Here is a 19,709-nt window from a genome sequence, read left to right on the forward strand (position 1 = left end):
TGGCCATGTCCAAGGGTCCAGCGAGTACATGTGGCAGGCCCATCCTCTGGATATGGTCCTGACAGCCACCAAGGGGTCACCAACTCAGACATCCACCTTGACACCTGGCTCAGGAGATGCTGGGCCTTTGTGCTGAGTCACAAATGCCCACTGTGGTTGGCAGGCTCTATAGCCCAATGGTCAGTAGAGGCATCCAAGTCCACTTCTGGGAACTCCATCTCAGACTCGGCCCAGGAGGCGTGGGGTCCAGCTGGAGAACCCCGCCTTCCAGCAGATCGTGTCAGGCTCACCCTGGCGTCAAGCAGGGCGCCCAAAAAGATTGCATTTGTTCATTCACCATGACCACAAAGGACCTGAGAGCAATGGATGCGGGGACCACAGCCCCGTCGAGGGCCAACCACCCCAGGCCAGTGGCAGCAGGGCCGTGCAAAGGCAGGGCTGGTGCCCCCTGGGCAACCACAAGGGGCACGGGCCAACAGCCGCAGTGGCCAGGTCAGCCTCTGGCCCAAGCCAGAAACCCACACCGGAGTCAAAATGAGAGTACCTTCAACACTTGAACCAAAGGCAATCTTTATTTACTCTTCTTTTTAAAGCAGTCTAGTTTAAAAACGAGAGATCAAGAGAGAAGAACAGGGAAACTTCCATAGACAGACAGGCATGCGTGCACACGCACACACGCGCGCGCACACACACGCACATACACACACACACACAAAAAGATGGGGCAGGGGTGTGTCAGATCTTCTCCATCTTGGAGATGAGGTCATCACAGATCCGGGTCAGTTCCTCATTTTCCTTAGTCTGAAGGAGAAAAATAAAATCCTCATTTGGTTTTTCTGAAGATTTTATTTTGAATCCTCCCTACATCTCATGTGGGGCTCGAACTCACAACCCCAAGTTGTTCAAAGAGTTGCATGCTCTCCTGACTGTGTCAGCTGGGGCACAGAATCTCTGGGTCTGGAGCAATTCTCAGAAGCGGCAGCCCTGGAGTGGGCCATGGGCTGCCTACAAGTTATTGGCTGAAGCCCCTGCCCCAGGGTGGATCCCCAAGCTGGTCTAGAGCAGGCAGGGCTCCCCCGCTCCCCCCAGCACCAGGGGTCCCATGTGCCCACCTTTTGCTCCACTGTCTTCTCCAGCGAGTGGATGCGCATCTGCTCCTTCCTCAGGCTGGCCTGGAAGGCCAAGGACTCTGCTTGGGCCTTGCTGCGCACCTGGGCAATCTCCTCGCTAGCCCTGGGGATGCCAAGGAGGGGGCTGATCTGTCAAGGCCGGGGTGGGGGGGGTCCCTGACCCGAGGATTACTAGGTCTTGCCCCGCCCACTCCCACCAAACTCACAGTTGGAGCTTCTCTTCCGCATGGGCCTTCAGGGCCTGGTACCGCTGGCCCTCCTTCTCTATCCTTGCAATGTAACCCTCCACACATTTCTTCAGCGACTCTTCATTCTTTAGAGAACATGCAGATGTGAACTGTGCGGTATGTCCTCTGTTGGAGCCCCCCAGGCCTCGCTTTTTGGACAGGTGTGGACGGCCCACCATCAAGGGTTTCTGGGGGTGTTAATCAAGCAGCAGCTCCGACGAGGAGGGCCACGGGGACACAGCTGGATACCTACCTGTCCCCACCCCCCCGCACCAGATGTGAGAACGGACCCCTGGCCCCTCACAGCTTCTGGCAGGTACTGCTGACCACAGGAGGGCATATCTGGACATGGGGCTGGGGCCATCCACCTCAGGGCTGTGTGGCCCCAGCTTTGCAGCTGAGTCTGGGTCTAGTTTCAGACCATGACAAAGCCAATAGTTGAGGGGCAGGGAGAAGGCTGGAGATTGAGGCCCCGATGTGGTGCCCCCACCACCCCTGGGCCTTCCAGGGCCCCCTGAGCCCTCATCCTTCATGGCAACACCCCACCTTTGAGTTTTGCCCCTGTGCTTTCTTCTTCCACACATCAGGTGACACTTTCTAGGCCCCCTGCCCCACCCCCAACACAGGCCTGTCTCAGCAGCTGTGCGTGTGGTCACCGCATGCCATGCGTGCATGTCTTGATGCTCTCTGGAAGGGGACCAGCTCCTTCAGGTGACTCCTCTTGCAGAGGAAGAAAGGGTCGGCCATGGGGGAGCCCTGCCCGGCTGTGTGCCCAGAATGCTGGGCAGCCTGTAGGTATCATGCAGTGGGGCCACTGAGGTCCAAGGGGCCCAGGCCCTCCTCCAGGAGGCAACCAGAGGGCATCCTAGGCACCCACTCAGCCTGCCGGGGCTCTGTCTCCAGCCCAGGCCCCATGGCCCCTCTGCTCAAGTCCCTGGACAAATAGTAACCTCCGCCAACCCTGGGTCCACTGGCAAGGGAAGGGCACAGCCAGGGGCTGCCTGGGTGGTCTGCCTGGCGAGTGAGCAGCTTCTGCCCTCAGCAAGGTGAGGCCATGGGGCAGGCTGACCCCAGGTACGCTGTGCAGGAGACAGGCACAGGCCCACTTGGCACCACCTACCTTGCGGTAACCCTCGATCACCTCCTTCTGTTTCTCAAACCGTTTGAAGAGGTCAGAGAAAGACTTTTCCATGGAGCTCAGGTCTGCAGTCAGCTGCTCTTTTTCCTTTAGGATCTTCTGGATCTCTGCTTTTGCAAGTTCCTTCTGCTTCTGAGCCTCCTCTTGAGCAAAGAGAAACAAGCACTGGGGTGAGAGCAGCCCCCACATGCTGGTACCACAGGTGAGGGCCTGGGATGTGGGACACATGCGTCAGGGGAGGGGTGGGCAGCCGGCTGTGGTCCCGCTGAGGGCCAGGCAAAAGGCACCCCCCTCCAATGTGATCTTCCAGAGCAGAGCCTAGGGAGCCCACAAGCCAGCCCTGGAGGGGTGTGTGGACAGGAACCTAGGGCCCCAAGGGATACCAGGCCAGGTCCCCAAGCAAGGGGCCTCTGGGAGCTTGAGGCTTTGCCCAGGGTGAGGACTGGTACTCACTCCAAGCCCCACCTGACACGTACAGAGCCTGACACCCTGGGATCCTCTGGGGACGTGGGGGGCACACCATGGATACAGTGACCATGAAAGGGACCCCAGATGCCCACCTGGGGCCTGGCCAGCTTTGGGGCCAGCAAGTACCAGTCCCCCAGCACCACCCAGCTCTGACCACCAGACGTTCCCTCACTGGCCTTGGTGGCTCCACCACAGTTGAGACCTGGGGCTGCCAGCACTCACCCATCGCCTGGTACACGATTCCCTCAAAGCCATCCATGATCTTCCTGTGGGGAGAATGGAGGTGCCCATGGCCGCCTGTGCCGTCCGCGGCAGATGCACCCAGGCCGCCCGGTGAGCACTGCGAGCCTTACCCCATCTCCAGGTTCCTGGCGCGCAGCGTCTCACACTGGCTCCTCAGCAGCACATTCTCCTCTCGTGTAGTCTCCACCTGCACACGGAACATAGCACGTAGCTACTGGGTACCCCTCACACCCAGGGTCCAGGGCACAACGTGTCAGAGTCGGGGGAGTGGCTGTGAGGAGCCCCAGTCAGCCCAAGGACCTTGTGGCTCCCAGGTGGCAGCAGGGCCAGCCAGTGTCCAGGGAGAGAACTGCCTGTCGGACACGAAGGGGTCCCATCAGCCCCCAGGAATTGTGTCTGTGTGTGGGTGGAGAGGGGGGACACCTCCTGCCATGGACAAGGCTGGGAGAGCAGCTGCAGAGGGGGAGGGGCCCAACCACAGGAGCTCCTGGCCAGCTCTGGGCAGGATAGGGGGCCACAGGCACTGAGGCTGGGAAAGGACTTAGCAGCCAGCAGACGTGGCCAGCCTGTGCCTGTGGGGGATGCCTGAGCCCCTCTGTATGTAAGCAGCTACTCTGGGAGATGCTGGGGGGAGACACTGGGGTGCGAAACCAGTGAGCGGACATCTTCGGAGGAGAGCTGGTGCTCAGGGCTATGTACTGTGGCACCCGATGGGAACCCAGCCGCCCTACACCCTGGCCTCACCGCTGCATCCAGGTCCTTCTGGCTGTACTGCAACACGTCCACGATGGAGCCCATGGACAGTGGTGGCCCCCCAGGCCCAAAGACACAGGGAGGGGGATCCAGCATCTGTGGGGGGACGACAAGCTGAGCCATATGTTCTTTTGGGAGCCACCCCCACCTCTACCCTACTGTTGGGAGGATAGGTCCTCAGAGGCCAGGGGCTCCCAGGGCAGCAGGGAATCCCCCTACCCCATGCCAAGGAGGGGTGCTGCACCCACTCGTGTCATCAGGCCCGTAACCAGAGTCTTCTCTCTGCATCACAAGGGGAAGAGCACTTACGGGAGCACCTGGGGGTCCCAGGAAGTCAAGTTCCACGAGCTTCGCCTCTGGCAAGTTTCCTGAGGAAGGCACGGCCACATCCTGTGCACTGAGACCCCGGAATAGAAGGTAAATGTGCCCGTTCCCCCAAAGGCCAGAGAACAGCCTCTGTTACATCCCTTCAACTCCACTTCGAGTCTCCGCCCCTGTGGCATGAGCTATCACCCAGCCACAGGGGCCCACTCATGAGGACAGGCAAGCGTGGGATTGGACCCACAATCCCTTCTCCCGTACCCGAGGGGTCCAGAGAGCCCTGAAGTCTACCTTTCCAAGGCAGAGTCATGAATGTCCCCATTTACACTTGATCTTAGCCAAAAGGCCGAGAAGTGATGAATGAATGTCCCCATTTAGTCTAGAAATCTTGGGTCGATGCCTGCCCACTGCCCGCCCTAAGCCCCAGGGGATAGAAGGGAGGCATACCTGCTGGTCTCTGGAGCCACAGGCCCTGGTCTCTGAGGGCTGTCCTTTAGGAGCGGGTCAAACTTGAGGTACAAAGACTGTTTTCTCAGGGCTGACTCCTTAAACTGGAGGAATGGGCGAGTTAGCAGGTTCACCAGCCTCCTTGATGGAGGATGGCCCCAAGGCAGACCCCAGCATGCAGCAGCGTGTGCTCAAGCTCCCCTCTCAACGAGAGCTCCAGACAGGCACCACGAGGCCCCGGGTGCAGCTTGGGAAGGGGTACCGGGGAGCCCCTGATGCCCATCACGGAGCAGACACCATTGGCATGTGTGAGCCAGCCTATCGTGATTTTGGAAGTGGGTCAGTGGCTCAGGGTTGTTCTAGAAAGCACCCTCTTTGCAGAGGTATACTCTGGAAAAGGCTGCCATGACGGTGCGGTACTCACCGAGGAACCCCCAAACTGCTCCAGATAATCCACCTCAGCTCCTGAGCCTAGAACTGAGGAGGTGGGAGGCATCAGTGCTGCTGTCACCCACCACACGGGCACCGTGAATAGCAGTCCCCTGTTTCTGGCCCTGTGGCCCTCAGGCAGGGCTGCCCGGAGCTGTGATTTGCTCCCTCCATCCCTCTCCCCTGGGGGCCACCAATCCTGGCTCACACTAAGGACCCCTGGGGCCAAGACACCTGGTGGGATTGTCCCGTGTGTTGCCAGGAGCCAAGCAGCATCTCTCCAGGTACAACAACCAAAACTGTTCCAAGGGACCCAAGTGCCAAGGCTAAGAGCTATTATTTAAAACTACTCTAGGGGTGCCTGGGTGGCTCAGTTGGTTAAGTTACTGCCTTCAGCTCATGTCATGGTCCTGGAATCCCGGGAACGAATCCTGCATCGGGCACTCAGCTCTGCAGGGAATCTGCTTCTCCCTCTGACCTTCTTCCCTCTTGTGCTCTTGCTCTCACTCTCTCTCAAATAAATAAGATCTTAAAAAAAAAAAAAAAAAAAAAAAAAAAAAAAGTAAAACTTCCCCTAAAACCATTTTTGAATTCTGGACAATGGAACTTTCACTTAAAAAAACCTGAGGATGGCTCCTGTCATACACAAACATTTACTCAAAATGAATAAAAATCCCAAATATAAGAGCTACAACGATAACGTTTTTAGAAAATGTAAGGGCAGACCCTTGCAGTATCACATCTGGCATGGATTCCTTAGATTTCACACCAAAAGTACAAAGAGCAAAAGAAAAAGAGGGAAACAAGACTTCAGGGTTAACATCTGTGCTTCAAAGGATGCCACTGGGAGACAGAAAGCCCATAGAACGGGAAACGATTCCTTCCATGTCACCTATATGGTAAAAAAAACCTTACCTAGGATAGATGGGAAATCATTACAACTCAGTAATAAAAAGCCAATTTGAGGGGCGCCTGGGTGGCTCAGTTGTTAAGCGTCTGCCTTCGGCTCAGGTAATCATTCCAGGGTTCTGGGATTAAGCCCCGCAACAGGCTCCCGGCTCAGTGGGGAGCCTGCTTCTCCCTCTTCCACTCCCTCTGCTTGTATTCCTTTCTCAATGTGTCTCTATCAAATAAGTAAAATCTTAAAAAAAAAAAAATGCCAATTTGAATCCAACAGCAGGGCAAAGTACACAAGCAGACATTCCACAGAAGGTGTGAAAGGTACATGAAGACTCTTGTCAGCAGGGGGATGCAGATCAGATCCTCGGAGGGGGCGCTCCCCATGGCTGGAGGCTGGAATTGAAGTCCCAGAGGCCCCCAGGGGGCTGCCGAGGCCGAGGAGAGTTGGGGACCTTAAACAAAGCTGCTGCTTTGGAAAGTAAGCTGGTGTCTCCTCAGTGTCACCCAGAGCTACCACGTGACCCGGAGTTTCCCTCCAGGGTTCGTGCCCAAGACCAACAGACACTCACGTCCAACACACATGCATGCGAAAGTTTGCAGCAGTCTCACTGAGCAGACAACCCAGATGCCCCTCAACTGGTGAACAGAAATGCTAGTTGTGGTCCCTCCGCACAGCGGCACACCCTTTGGCTGGGACAGAAACAGAGGACCCTTGAACACCTGATGCTCAGGGAGAGAAACCAGACCCGAGAACTCCCTTGGGACTCAGGGGTCCCTGGGATCGTGCGGTCATGGACCCACCCTGCACTCCGGTCCTGGTCTCCTCTCTGCCTGTAAGTTAAGCCTCATCAAGACCCCAGTCCTGGTCTCCTCTCTGCCTGTAAGTTAAGCCTCATCAAGACCCCTGCCTTCTCTCTCGTGAGACAAGTCCATCCTAGATTCTCACCTCAAGAGTCCAGACCTGCCCTACATCCCCGTGGAAGGTCAGTTCTCTGTGTGGACTCTGTGTGGACTTGCCATTCCAACAGGATTTCTCTACCAACAAGGTGCCCGCCACCTGTGTGTGTGCACAGAGCCTCTTTCCGGATCTGATTTCCGGTCCTGAAATCCCTTACAGCAGGGGTATGTCCTGGAAGGATCCAGAGCATCTGTGTACATTGCTTCAAGTCAGGGAATAGAGCTGCCTGTAGGGCGATCTCTGGAAAAATGTCCCTGAACACGGGCATTTCTGGAACAGCAACCGCCGGCAGGAACAGACAAGCGACCTGGGGACAACATACCCTCAGTGGGGTCTCGGAACTGCTCCTCAGCCAGCTCTGTGGTGGGCTCCAGGCCCCGTGGAGTAGGGGGTGCTGGCTCACCGCCCAGGCCACCCCTGGAGGTTGGTGCACCTGCAGGGTCTGCAGCTCCCTCCTGGAAGAAGGGCAGCTTGGTCTGGGCATCTCGTGAGGCCCAAGGTCCCGTGTGCAGCCTGTACCTCCCCCAGTCTCGTCAGGATGGGAGCGGGGGGGAGTTGGGGTGCCACGCCGTGTCCCACCTGGTCTCTCCCCACCGCCCTCTTCCCACGTGCACGGAGGATGACGGATGGCCTGGGCTGAGCTCATGTCCCTACCTTGCCTGCTGCACCTGGGGTCCTGGCTGCGGTCTGCACCCCAGGCGTGTCATCCGAGGAGAATGAAGGCACCTGCCTGAAGAGATGGTGTCAACAGGGCATGTGCCCTGGGACTGAGCTGCCTCCCGCCCTGTGAACCCTCACCTTGAAGGCCAAGGGCTATGCGGAAGTTCCCAGCAGAGCCGTCCCCACCCACCTCAACTGCCCAAGAAGCATGGGCTTCCCAGGGGGACCCAGCTCACAGAGCAAATCCCAAGGGTTTACTTGTCTGATTTCACCAGGAAGCTGGCAAATGTGCCAGAGTAAGGGTCCCAGGGGGCCGGGCCGGTGCGAGGAGATGGCCTACAGGACTGTCAGGGTGCACTCCTGGCTGGGGGGCAGCCGGCATGCATCCCACCAGAATGCTGCCTAGATGAGTGCTGGGGGGCCAGGCCCTGGCTAAGTGCTGGGAGAGCGCAGCGGGAGAGCCCGAGGCACAGGGGCAAGCACGGGGAGCTGCTCTGCCGGCCCTGGACTGGCAGACAAGATCCCCTCAAGCTCCAGGGTGCTTCCAGATTGTGCTCTTAGAAAGCATAAGCTGCCGTGGAGGGGACAGAACCAGGCACCACTGCATGTTCTCCCGCACAATCTCTCAGGAGTCCCCTGTGGTCTCGGGATCCAGGCTGGGCAGCTGCCTCCCACAGCCCATGTGTGACCAAGCCCCTTCTCTGGCCTGGGTCCTCCAGCACGCACACTGCTGGGCACTACCCACCACCACCAAGTACTCACAGGCTCGAAGAGGAGGGCCCCATGGCCTCGCGACTAGCAGACACCTCCTTGGCCACAGGCCTGGCTGGCCTGCTCTGTGGGCATTCTGAGGGCTGGGCCTCTCCTCCTTCAAATGGGTTAAAGTTTGGGTCATCCAGCTTGTTCCAGTCCAGGCTGGAAGACCTCTGGGGCAGGGGAAGGGGCCCCTCACTGGCCTCCTCAGGGGCCTTTTCTTGCCGTGGCTCTGACATCCTAGGGGAAGGTTTAGGGCTAGGTCTCGTCCCCAATTCCCTCAGTGCAGGCAATGTTTTGCTGGTAGCATTGTCAGATAAATCAAATTCTAGCTCTATGGGCCTGCCATTCCACGTGGTGGCTCTCTGGCCATCAGCTTCTTTCTTCTGAGGACTTGGGGCTGTGGCCCCTCCAGCCTTCAGATGGCTGGCCAGCGTGGCATCCCCATGACCAGAGGGCTCTTCAGGGCCGGCCGGGGCCTCACCAGGCAGGTCTACAGGGGACCCTTCTCCACCTGCTCCTGCAGGGTGAGTCATAGGGGGCAAAGCAGCCACCCAGTTTGGGCTTTCTCTGGTGGCTTCGGGAGGGTCTTCTGTTTGGTCTGGGGTAGCCATCTGGGAAGGGTCTTCTGTGATTTCCAAGGTGGAGGGAATACTCTTTTCTGAGAAATAAGAATGAACACTTTCCTCCAAGGCTTGCTCGGGGCTCACAGTCATTTGTCCTAGAGAAGCCACTTGATTTTCAAGATGTTTTGGCATCTGGGGAGAGCTTGAGGGATCCAGACTGGCCAGGTGAGCTGAGGTGGGCCCACTTGAATGCTGCCAATCTTCAGGGGTTGCTCTCACATCTGCTGGAGCGGGGATGGCATTGGCCATCATTGGTTTGTGGAGAATTCCATTGGTCATTTTGGTGTCCACTTCCTTGGCGAACTGTTGGCTTTTTAGAAACAAGCTTAGTTAACACTAAAGAATCTGTTAATTTTTAAATTAGAACTTAATCCATGAGAAAACATTAGCTAAAAACAGTAAAAAAAGAACATTCAGTTAATTCTCTTCTTAGGATTAACTTTCACAAGTATATCCTCATAAATCAAAGCTCGTGGACCAACGAGAGCATGCAGGTTTCTGGGAGAGCCGAAATGGGAGAAGTCACAGTCAAGGTTTTCTCTGCTTGCCTATCTCCCCCTTTCATTTGGTGACCACCAGCTACACAGTCCGGGGTACAGAAGGATCAAGATTTTCACTGAAGAGAAAGATAAGATCGAGAGCTCTTTTTTTTTTTTTTTTTTTTAAAGATTTTATTTATTTATTTGACAGAGAGAGATCACAAGTAAATGGAGAGGCAGGCAGAGAGAGAGAGAGAGAGAGAGGGAAGCAGGCTCCCCGCTGAGCAGAGAGCCCGACGCGGGACTCGATCCCAGGACCCTGAGATCATGACCTGAGCCGAAGGCAGCGGCTTAACCCACCGAGCCACCCAGGCGCCCCAAGATCGAGAGCTCTTGACAACACCCAAGGCTGACTCGCAAACAGAAAGGAGACCCCAGTGGGTATAAAAAAAAGAAACCTATCCACATAGCACTGGAGATGTGCGCAGACATTCCATGAAATGAGACAAACCAAAGCCAGGCTGGTGTGTTGGTAAAGGCACAGTAAAGGAGCACGACATAAAACTTTTCTTTCTTTCTTTTTTTTTTTTTTTTTTTTAAAGATTTTGATTTTATTCATTTATTTGACAGAGAGAAATCACAAGTAGATGGAGAGGCAGGCAGAGAGAGAGAGAGAGAGAGGGAAGCAGGCTCCCTGCTGAGCAGAGAGCCCGATGCGGGACTCGATCCCAGGACCCTGAGATCATGACCTGAGCCGAAGGCAGCGGCTCAACCCGCTGAGCCACCCAGGCGCCCCTTTTCTTTCTTTTTTTTAAAAAAGATTTTATTTATTTATTTGACAGACAAATCACAAGTAGGCAGAGAGGCAGGCAGAGAGAGATGAGGAAATAGGCTCCTCGCTGAGCAGAGAGCCCGATGAGGCTTGATCCCACGACCCTGGAATCATGACCCAAGCCGAAGGCAGAGGCTTTAACCCACTGAGCCACCCAGGCACCCCACACAACATAAAACCTAAACTTATTTGGGGCACCTGGGTGGCTCAGTCAGTTGGGCGTCTGACTTGGTTTTGGCTCAGGTCATGATCTTAGGGTCGTGAGATCAAGATTCTTGCTCTTTCTCTCTGCCCCTCCCTATTTGTGCTCTCTCTTCACAAATAAACCAAAAAAACCTTGAACTTCTACAAATTTCATCATCCACTTTTCTTTCTTTCTTTTTTTTTTTTAAGATTTTATTTATTTGACAGACAGAGATCACAAGTAGGCAGAGAGGCAGGCAGAGAGAGAGAGAGGAGGAAGCAGGCTCCACGCCAAGCAGAGAGCCCGATGTGGGGCTCGATCCCAGGACCCCGGGATCACGACCTGAGCTGAAGGCAGAGGCTTTAACCCACTGAGCCACCCAGGCGCCCCCATCATCCACTTTTCTACTAACAAGTGGCTTCTAGTGTGAGCCACTTATCATCCTGGGCAATGCCCTGCACAAGCTCACAGCAGAAACCACGACGAACTTGACCAGATGCAACTAACACAAAGTTGAATTTTCCTGCAGCGTCTGCTGGAAAGATTAGGAATTGTAGTACATCAAGCAGCATCAACACTTACTTCTCTTTCTGGGTCTGGTTTTGAGGAGAATTTTCTAAGCCAACAGTATCCTCCAGAGCAAAAGGAGCCTCGAGCTTGCTGCTCATGCTAGGACTCAATATCCGGTGTGTCTGTGGGTCCCGCAGAGGAGTCTGGAAAGTCACCTATTGGAGGAGGAGACCTGTTCAAGAATTCCAGTTTTCACCCACTATTGTGGCAGTGCCCTGCCCTCTTCCACAAGTCCCCAGGTAAGCAAGTCCCAGAGGGGCCTAATGCATGACACACAGTATATTTACACAGGCAAAATGTGCTTACTTTCATAGCTTTGAGTACGCTCTTGGGTGGCACATTTTCTTTCTGTGACAGACGAAGAACAGATAGTCTTCCGGTAAGTTCCGGCGGTGAAAACAGGAACTCACAGTTCTCTGCACTTTTGTCAGCAGTGACGTTTTCATCATTGTAGATCTGCAGACTCATTCTGGGAAAGCAGACAATTGGCGTCAGCATGAGGGCTGTATAGGCAGGGCAAGGAGCTGGCCCGGCAGGGCAGATGTCCCCATCCTGCACTGGTGGGTCCCATCTCAGCATGTCCTCTGCCAGGCAGTCCTTGTTTTAGGGCAGCCGCCGCCGCCCAGGACAAAGAGCCGCAAAGGCCTTCAGCCCACAGAACAAGGAAGGAGAATCGGGTCCTCAAAACAATTTGGACTTAGCGAGGAAAGGTCAGGAGACCTGGGTGTGGGCCTGTTAGAAAGCCTGGGTCTCCCCTCAGGCCTCTACTGCAGGCGCTGAGGCCACAGCACAGCTGAGCTGGCTGCCATGTTAGTGGAGAGCAAGAAAGCAGGCTTGCTCTTTCGTCACAGGCTGGGAGATGGGGGGCACACTGTGGCACCATGAGGGTCCACGCCCAGAAGAGACCAATAAAATGGAGGATTACTTTGGTGGGGACTGGAGGAATTTCAACACTGAGACGTGGAGTCTAGAAATATACACCAGCGACCTCCACAGAGGCCCAGAAGGTTCCAGAGGCCCAGAAGTCCCCACTCCCCCTTCCCAAGGTCCTTATGACAGTCACTAGCATGACATTCCCAATCCAGGAGTCGCTAGAGGGCCTGTCCATGGGAATGTCTCAGGTATTTGCTGGTGGCGGGGGTGCTGGAGGCTGAAGCTTGAAGAGCAAGGCTGGGCTGGCAGGGGCAGGGGGAGCAAAGCTGCCCTGAAAAGAGGGGAGTCAAGGTTACAAGATGCCCTGGAAGGTATGGGGGTGAGGCCCTGTGTGTGAGCCCAGGAAAGGGCAGGAGGGAAGTGGGGAGTCAGAGGCTCCTGCATCCAGAGGGGGTGGTGTGAGCAGCCCCAGCTTGGCCAGCAGGCCCACATCTGGGAGTGGGATGGCTGTGGGATACTCCAGGGAGGGGGCCTAGAGGACACTTTCCTACAGTGCCTCGCCTGAGGAAGGTGGGAGAACAGCTGGGGCATTCTCTGTCAGGCCTGGCTTTCACTGACAAAGGGGAGAAGGCTCCCGAGCAGAGCCGGCCAGGCCAGACCTCCCATTGAACGGAGGTCCAGGTCCGTGGGCGGAACCCAGAGGAGCTGAGCGCAGCAGCTGGGAACAATCAGCAGGAACCTGAGGGCGGGTGCAGCTGGAGTCGGCGAGGGCTCACAGATGGGAGCTCGCAGGTGGGGCGTGGATAAAGCAGCACGAAGGTGCCCCCAGAGGTGGGAGGAGCGGAGGATCGGGTCCAAGAGGGGAGGGCGGCGAGCCGGGGGCGCAGAGAATAGGAAGTGTACACTCGCAAGGCGCGGATACAGGTAGGGTTCGAGGCTGGAAGAGGTCAAAAGGTGACGGCGAGGGGAGGCCGACTTAGGAGACCGAGGGGGAACCGTAAGGCAGGAAACCCTCAGGCGTCTCCGCCCAAGGGCTGCGGACGGAAACCAGCGGACCCGCGGGGTGCCGGGGACTCTGGCAGGAGGGCGCCCCTGGGAGGGCGGCAGCAAACACCGGCGGGGTGGGTCCCAGGGGGCGGGGGTGCCGAGCGGACGGCGCACCCCGAAGCCGCGGGAGGAGCCGTGGACGGAGGAGGGCCCGTTGGGGGTGGGCGCCGCCCAGCTGCCGCGGGCGTCAGGGTGCGGGGACCGGAGGCTGGGGGGGACGAGGTGGGGATTGAGCCCCGAGCCGGGGACTCCGCCGCCGCCATCGCCTACCTGCTGGCGGCCACACGAAACCGAGGGAGCGGGAGGCGCGGAATCCGGGAGCCCGTTCGCCCGCTGCGGATTCAAATACCGACGGTTGGCGCGCGCGGCCAATCAGCTCGCGACGGGGGCGGGACGCACGCAGCGCCGCGGCCACGCCTCCCGGACGCCGGCGGTCCGCTTCCGGGGGAGGGGCGTGTTGGGCGTGGCGGCGCCGGAAGCCGTCGGGAACCCGGCTCTCTGCGCCAGCGGAGGGGCGGGGCCGCTGGCGGGCTGAGGGTGGCTGCGGGAGACGGAGGTGAGCTCTGCCGCGGACGCGGCTGGGCTGCGCGGAAAGGCCAGGGCCTAAGAGCCATTGGGTCTCGGCTTCCCCAGTGGTGAAATGGGACCGGCTGCGGCTCCGCCCCAAAGCGGATTGTGAGATGGAGCTGAACTCTCACGAGAACAGTCGCGGTCCCAACGCTTCTGGCTGAGCCAGACGCTGCAACTCCGTTTCCCAGGGTGCCCCGCGTAGATGTGACGTCTCCCAGCGCTCCTATCGCCAGCCTGCAGACGGGACCCCATCTCCCAGAATGCCCCGCGGGCGGCGACACCGTCTCCCAGAGCGCCCCGCGCCGGTGGCGCTCGCCTGCTGCGGCCCACCGGCTCGGAGTTCTCGGGTCTGTTTCCAGTCGCGGGCTGCGGGGCTCTCCCTGACGGCTTCCTGGGGGCCGCGGCAGCGCGATGGACAGCCCGGAGGTCACCTTCACGCTGGCCTACCTGGTGTTCGCCGTGTGTTTCGTGTTCACGCCCACCGAGTTCCACTCGGCCGGGCTCACGGTGCAGAACCTGCTGTCGGGCTGGCTGGGCAGCGAGGACGCCGCCTTTGTATCCTACCACCTGCGCCGCACGTCCGCCACGCTGCTGTGCCACTCGCTGCTGCCGCTCGGTGAGCAGGCCGGACCCTCCCCAGAGGGTCCTCGGGGCGGGGCACCGGGCTGTGTCCTCCTTGGTGGGCGGAAGTGGCCCCTTGGGCTCGCGGCCGAGTTCCGGGACCCCAGAGGTCGGGGAGAGTCGGGGGAGGGCGAGCGGGTCCCCGGTCGCTCGGAGCAGAGGAGAGACGCTGATCCCGAGAACTGTGGCCGTGAATTAACAGCCCGTGCGCTCTGAGCTGGGCTTCTCGCGTCCCCGGCTCCCGAGAGCGGAGAGGAAGGTGCTGGCGGCAGGTGGCTGTTTGCAGGTGGTGGAAATGAAGGCTTAGAATATTGAGGGGCGGGCAAAGGGGATGATGCTTCGCCCAGCTGGGGCAGGTTCGGAGTCATTTTGTGGAGGCAGTTCCCAGGAGAGGGACATGAGTTAACTAATCGTAACAGGAAGGTGGAGAGACCTGGGAAAACAGGTGGTCTTGTCCCAGGCTTTGGAAGGTGGGTGTGGGAAAGGAGGCAGAGATGGGTAACCCCATAGGGGCGTCACAGGTGCAGAGGATGGCGGGGCGTGTTTGTGTGGCTGGCGCAGGATGCTCACAGGTGGTACAGGGGTTGGCCCTGGGCGGAGACTCATGTGCTCTCTGGCCTCTGAGAGGCTGGTTTGTCGGCTGGTTGGACAGGGGACTGGCTGGAAGGCGCCGTACTAGATATGTGTATGTGATTCTCTGGAGCATACAGAGCAGAAGCAGGTCTGGAAGGGCAGGTAGCTGCTGGGGGCCGTGTCTATGGCTCCGTGGGCACAGGAGTTTCCAGCTGTCAGCAGGGCGCAGCAGCCTGGGCCAGGTGTGGAGAGCCTCCTGGAGGGGACTGGGTTGAGGCCAGAGCGCAGGAGGGCTGCCTGCCTACGCCAAGGACACAGGGCCTTGGTGGCAGTCTGGTGGTCTCCTTTGCCACGGGTTCCGTCTGCCTGCTGTTGGGGTAACTGTGTGGCTTTCTCAACCTGAGGCCCCAGCAGCTCTGTGAGACAGGGATGAGGAAAGTGTGGCTCGGAACCTGGGCCCCCAAGAGGGTCGCGGGTTGGGTTTCTGTCTTGGGAACTAAGGGTCCCCACAGCTTTCTGAAGTCCCTTTAGCCACACCCTTTCTGTAAGCCTGTGAGTGGCTAGGCTGTTGGCAGGCTGCACCAGGACTGAGAAGCCCGAGCTTAGGGAGCTCAGTGACTCATGCTGGTGGGAAGAATTTAGCCTTGTGGCCAGTCTCAGGGTCTTTTTTTTCCTTTTGACCTTGTTTTGTAAAAGCTTTGAAACTTTGTATGCATGTTTTCTACTGATGCAGGATAAATTACCTTAAATGAAGTAACTTGATAGACAGCAAATGTTTACTATTATTTTGTGCTCTTAAAAGTGCTCAGGCTGGTATCCATTATCTACTTGGTTATCTACTTCAGTCACTAGAATATGCAAATCGGCCCAGATCTAACAAGCAGGGGCCTGGAGCTGTGGCGTTGTTTTCTGCTTTCTGTTTGGAGCACAAATCTGAGTTCTTGGGATGGGCCACACACTGATTTGCCTTCTCAGTGGGGGTGGGGTTGAGAGGCCAAGATCCTGCCCCTGGGAGGCCAACGTGCAGCTAGGCTTTGGGTGACACCAGATCTTTGTGTTTGTTTTTGCGTTTTTCAGGCTTTCCTATTTCTGTAATCATGTATTACTCGTGTATGGCTAAAGTAGTACATTAGAAACGTCTTTTTCTCCTTTATTGTATTACTGTCGTGGGCAAGGGTTGAGCAGGGCCAGTGAGAAGGCAGGTAAGGTGCACCTGCCCTGGGGTACCATGGCCTAGCCCTGAGAGCTGACCAAGATGGCATTTGGTAGGCACTTTGGAGGGATAACAATGGCCTGGCAGCCCCAATTCCTGCTGAGGCCCTTCCTATCCTTGTAGGTTACTACGTGGGCATGTGCTTTGCGGCCTCAGAAAAGCAGCTCTACTCCCTCGGCCAGGCCCCAGAGGCCTGGCGGCTCTTCCTCCTGCTGGCAGTGACCTTGCCCACCATCGCCAGCACCCTAATCTACTACTGGTCCTGTGATCAGTGGGCCTGCCACCCGCTGGCCCGCACCTTGGCCCTCTATGCCCTCCCACAGTCAGGCTGGAGGGCTGTGGCCTCCTCAGTCAACACGGAGTTCCGGCGGATCGATAAGTTTGCCACGGGGGCACCAGGGGCACGTGTGATTGTGACAGACACGTGGGTGATGAAGGTGACCACTTACCGTGTGCACGTGGCTCAGCAGCAGGATGTGCACCTGACCGTGACAGAGTCCCAGCAGCATGAGCTCTCCCCAGACTCGAACCTGCCTGTGCAGCTCCTTACCATTCACGTGGCCAGTGCCAGCCCTGGCGTGCAGGCCTTCGACATCCGGTAGGTGTGTGCGTGGCCAGGGCAAGAGTAAGGCTGGGGCATGTCAGAGGCAGCCAGCCATCAGGTTCTAGTCTTGGGCTCCTCTGGGAGGCAATGATGCATTGGAGCAGGCTCCTCTTTCCACCCCACCAGTGGAACTCTCCCTCAAGGCCCGTTGTCCCCTCATGCCCCTGTAGGTACCCCCTGCTGCTGCTCTTTCTATGACGGCTCTTTTCAGGGGAGCACGTTAGGCATGTTTGGGGGAATGGTACAGGACTGAGGCTTGATGGCTGCTTTGGCTCTGGGGCCCAACCAATGTCTTCCCACCCCATTCAAACTTTGGACTGCATTGTCCCTCTCCTGTGACCCTCTTTGTGCCTGAACTTGTTGAGAGCCAGGCATTCTGTGTCCCACCTGCAATCCACCCACTTTTTTTGCCCCTTCCTGCATCCCTTGGGGGCAGGGAGTTGGTGCTGGTTCTGTGGGCTCTGGCCTCAGGGTTATCTTTACTGGCTGGTCTACTTCAGGTGACTGGGCTGTGCCTGGGCTCCCATGTTGTGTGTGGTTGTGGGTGTCTGTCACTGTAGAGGCACCTTGGCATCCCCAGCAGGAATGATGGCCCTGCCCTGCAGAGGGGCCTTGGTTCACTGGCCCCAGCCCAGCAGACCCCACCTTGTGCAGGCTGAACTCCACGGAGTATGGTGAGCTGTGTGAGAAGCTCCGCGCACCCATCCGCAGTGCGGCCAACGTGGTCATCCATCAGAGCCTGGGCGACCTGTTCCTGGAGACATTTGCTTCTCTGGTGGAGGTCAACCCAGCCTACTCAGTCCCCAGCAGCCAGGTGAGGGCTGGGTGGGGGCAGGTGGGTTCCCACAGGCCAGGCCTCCTGGGTAGGATGGAGGGGCACAGGGCTATCTGGCTAGGCTCCCTATGACACCCTTGGCCCACCCGCAGGAGCTGGAGGCATGCATTGGCTGCATGCAGACACGTGCCAGTGTGAAGCTGGTGAAGACCTGCCAAGAGACATCTGAAGGCGAGTGCCAGCAGTGCTACTGTCGCCCCATGTGGTGTCTCACCTGCATGGGCAAGTGGTTCGCCAGCCGCCAGGACCCACAGCGCCCTGACACCTGGCTCGCCAGCCGTGTGCCCTGCCCCACCTGCCGTGCACGCTTCTGCATCCTGGATGTGTGTGCTGTGCGCTGAGCCTGCTGGCCAGAGCAAAAAGTGGCCTTGGGGGCCCTGGCGAGCCCTGCTAAGGACCCCACAGTTACCATGAGGAGCAGCCAGGGCTCCAGGCCCTCACTTGTGTTGTCAGCCAGGGGCTCTTTCCCCAGCATGACGAAGGACAGCAGTTTTTGTTTAAAAAGGAAGTTTTCTTCTGTAGCAGTGGCAGTGGGATGGGACTTCAGTGCCTCCGCTTCCTTTCTTCTTGTTTCTCCAGGTGGGGGCAGGTGCTGGACTCGAAATATGGTATGGTGTGGGGCCTGTTTCCAGAGCATTCTGAGGCTGCCTGAACTGTCTTCTGAAGACGAAGGTTCTGCCCCCATGGCCTTACCCTGAACCACTTGCCTTAATTTTATGTAGCATACCTGCCTTTCAGTTACATGCCAAACCCAAGTTCATCCAAACTGGTTGCAGTTTGTCCTCCAGACTCCTGTCTCCAAGCTGGCTGGTGGCCCTGTGTCCCCTCTGCATCCCACCAGGCTTCTCAGCGTCTGGGAGAGTCCGGCGGTGCAGAGAGACTGGGCTGCCACTCCAGGGTGAGAGCACTGCCTGGGACTTCCTGGGTGGGGTGGCCCCTACCTGCCACCTGCCCCGGGGAGATCCCGGACTTCCTTTTAGAGGCTGGCTTCTCTCAATTCCTGTTCTTCAGCTGCATGCTTGTGGGGGTTGCTTGTCTCCTGGAGGGCATGCACCTTCATGCCTACTGCCGCCCCATGAGTCCAGAGAAAGGCCAAGCCTGACTCCCAGCCAGAGGGAATACTGAGCCGAAGACAACAGCACTGTCCTTACAGACAAGCTTGTTGGGACACAGCACAGGGTTGGCCACAGCTCTGTAAGGCCACCTGGATCAGAAAGTGTCCTGCCTCTTCCCAACTCCTGGTGGCACACCTAGGAGGGCAGGAGCAGCCAGGCCATCAGGCCCAGCTCTGACTGATGTAGTTGCTGGAGGGGGCCCTCGTATTTGTAGCCCTAAGCCTCCTAAACCTGGCTGTTTGAAGCGGGGGTGATGGACCAAGCCGGCTTGCCTTGGCTAAGGCCACACTGAAGCCCAGGGATTTGGGAGCGGAGGTGGCTTAGCCTCGTGGGTCGCCGGGGTACCTGGCCAACTGAGGCTATCAGAGGGGATGATGAGCCTAGTGTCAGCCGAGGGTTTCAGATGCTGTCGAAGGACTGGGTCGGGTTATTTTTATTACAAAAGAACGTTACTTAGTTTTATAAATTTACTGTTAGCTGAGCAATACAGTATTTAATAAAACGTTAGTCCGATGTACATACTGGAATGTTGTGCTTTTCCTGATACTCGAACTGGTAACGGGCGAAGCCGACTGGGAAGTGGCAGCGCTTTGCCCATTTCTGTCTAAAATGAGGCGGGAGGCGGGCGCTGTAGGAGCCGCAGCCTCCGTTTTCCCAGCTGCCCGTTCCTGGGGCTCCAGCCGGGCTGGGCCAGGGGTTCCGCAGAAGGGGTGGCGGCCTTCATGGCGCGTGGGTTAGAGGGGCGTGGAGGGCCCGCGGAGCGTAGCCACGAGCCACAGGCCAGGGGCCGGAGGGCGGCGGAAGTGAGCACCCCGCAGCGGGGAGAACCGGCGGAGGCTGGCGGCCCAGACTGCGGCCTCCCCTTCCGGGTTCCCGATTCCCGCCTGCGCAGAGGCCGCCCCCGTGGGGTCGACCAATCAGAGGCCGCCTTGCCGGGCCAGCCAATCAGAGGCGCGTCTTCTCCCGGGTCCTGGCCACTCCTAGCGCCTGGGCCGCGCGCGCGTCCGAATCTCCCGCCAAAAGCCCCCCTCGCCCCGCCCCGCCCGCTGCGCTGAGGCTTGGTAGCCCAGGCCGTCCCAAGTTGGGACGTTGGGCAGCGTTTTCTCGGGCCTGTCCCCGCCTGGCCGCACGACGTCTGTC

The 19,709-nt window shown here is 58.0% G+C and overlaps 2 protein-coding genes across 4 annotated transcripts; one reads left to right on the forward strand and one right to left on the reverse strand.

The window, feature by feature from the left end:
• Positions 1-553: 553 nt before the first annotated feature.
• TACC3 (transforming acidic coiled-coil containing protein 3) lies at positions 554-13,405 on the reverse strand. Its single transcript, XM_044267955.1, has 16 exons — positions 13,309-13,405; positions 11,425-11,587; positions 11,131-11,273; positions 8,437-9,363; positions 7,669-7,744; positions 7,337-7,469; positions 5,152-5,204; positions 4,728-4,831; positions 4,269-4,356; positions 3,951-4,055; positions 3,317-3,393; positions 3,186-3,229; positions 2,478-2,638; positions 1,337-1,443; positions 1,113-1,233; positions 554-801 (listed from the first exon to the last, which is right to left on the reverse strand). Exons 2-16 carry the CDS (start codon positions 11,584-11,586, stop codon positions 736-738), a joined length of 2,367 nt encoding a protein of 788 aa, XP_044123890.1. The 5' UTR covers position 11,587; positions 13,309-13,405; the 3' UTR covers positions 554-735.
• A 227-nt stretch (positions 13,406-13,632) lies between these two features.
• TMEM129 (transmembrane protein 129, E3 ubiquitin ligase) lies at positions 13,633-19,086 on the forward strand. 3 transcript variants are annotated; one of them, XM_044267957.1, is made up of 4 exons: positions 13,639-14,224; positions 16,139-16,613; positions 17,274-17,433; positions 17,547-19,086. In XM_044267957.1, the coding sequence occupies exons 1-4, from the start codon at positions 14,020-14,022 to the stop codon at positions 17,793-17,795; spliced, it is 1,089 nt and encodes a 362-aa protein (XP_044123892.1). In that variant the 5' UTR covers positions 13,639-14,019; the 3' UTR covers positions 17,796-19,086. The 3 variants fall into 3 exon arrangements, with proteins under 3 accessions (XP_044123893.1, XP_044123894.1, XP_044123892.1); XM_044267958.1 differs by lacking the exon at positions 17,547-19,086 and having other exon boundaries at positions 13,633-14,224; positions 17,180-17,375; XM_044267959.1 differs by lacking the exon at positions 17,547-19,086 and having other exon boundaries at positions 13,633-14,224; positions 17,200-17,344.
• The last annotated feature ends 623 nt before the right edge of the window (positions 19,087-19,709 follow it).

The sequence above is a fragment of the Neovison vison genome, chromosome 11 (assembly GCF_020171115.1).
Source record: "Neovison vison isolate M4711 chromosome 11, ASM_NN_V1, whole genome shotgun sequence".
In the NCBI taxonomy this organism is placed as follows: domain Eukaryota; kingdom Metazoa; phylum Chordata; class Mammalia; order Carnivora; family Mustelidae; genus Neogale; species Neogale vison.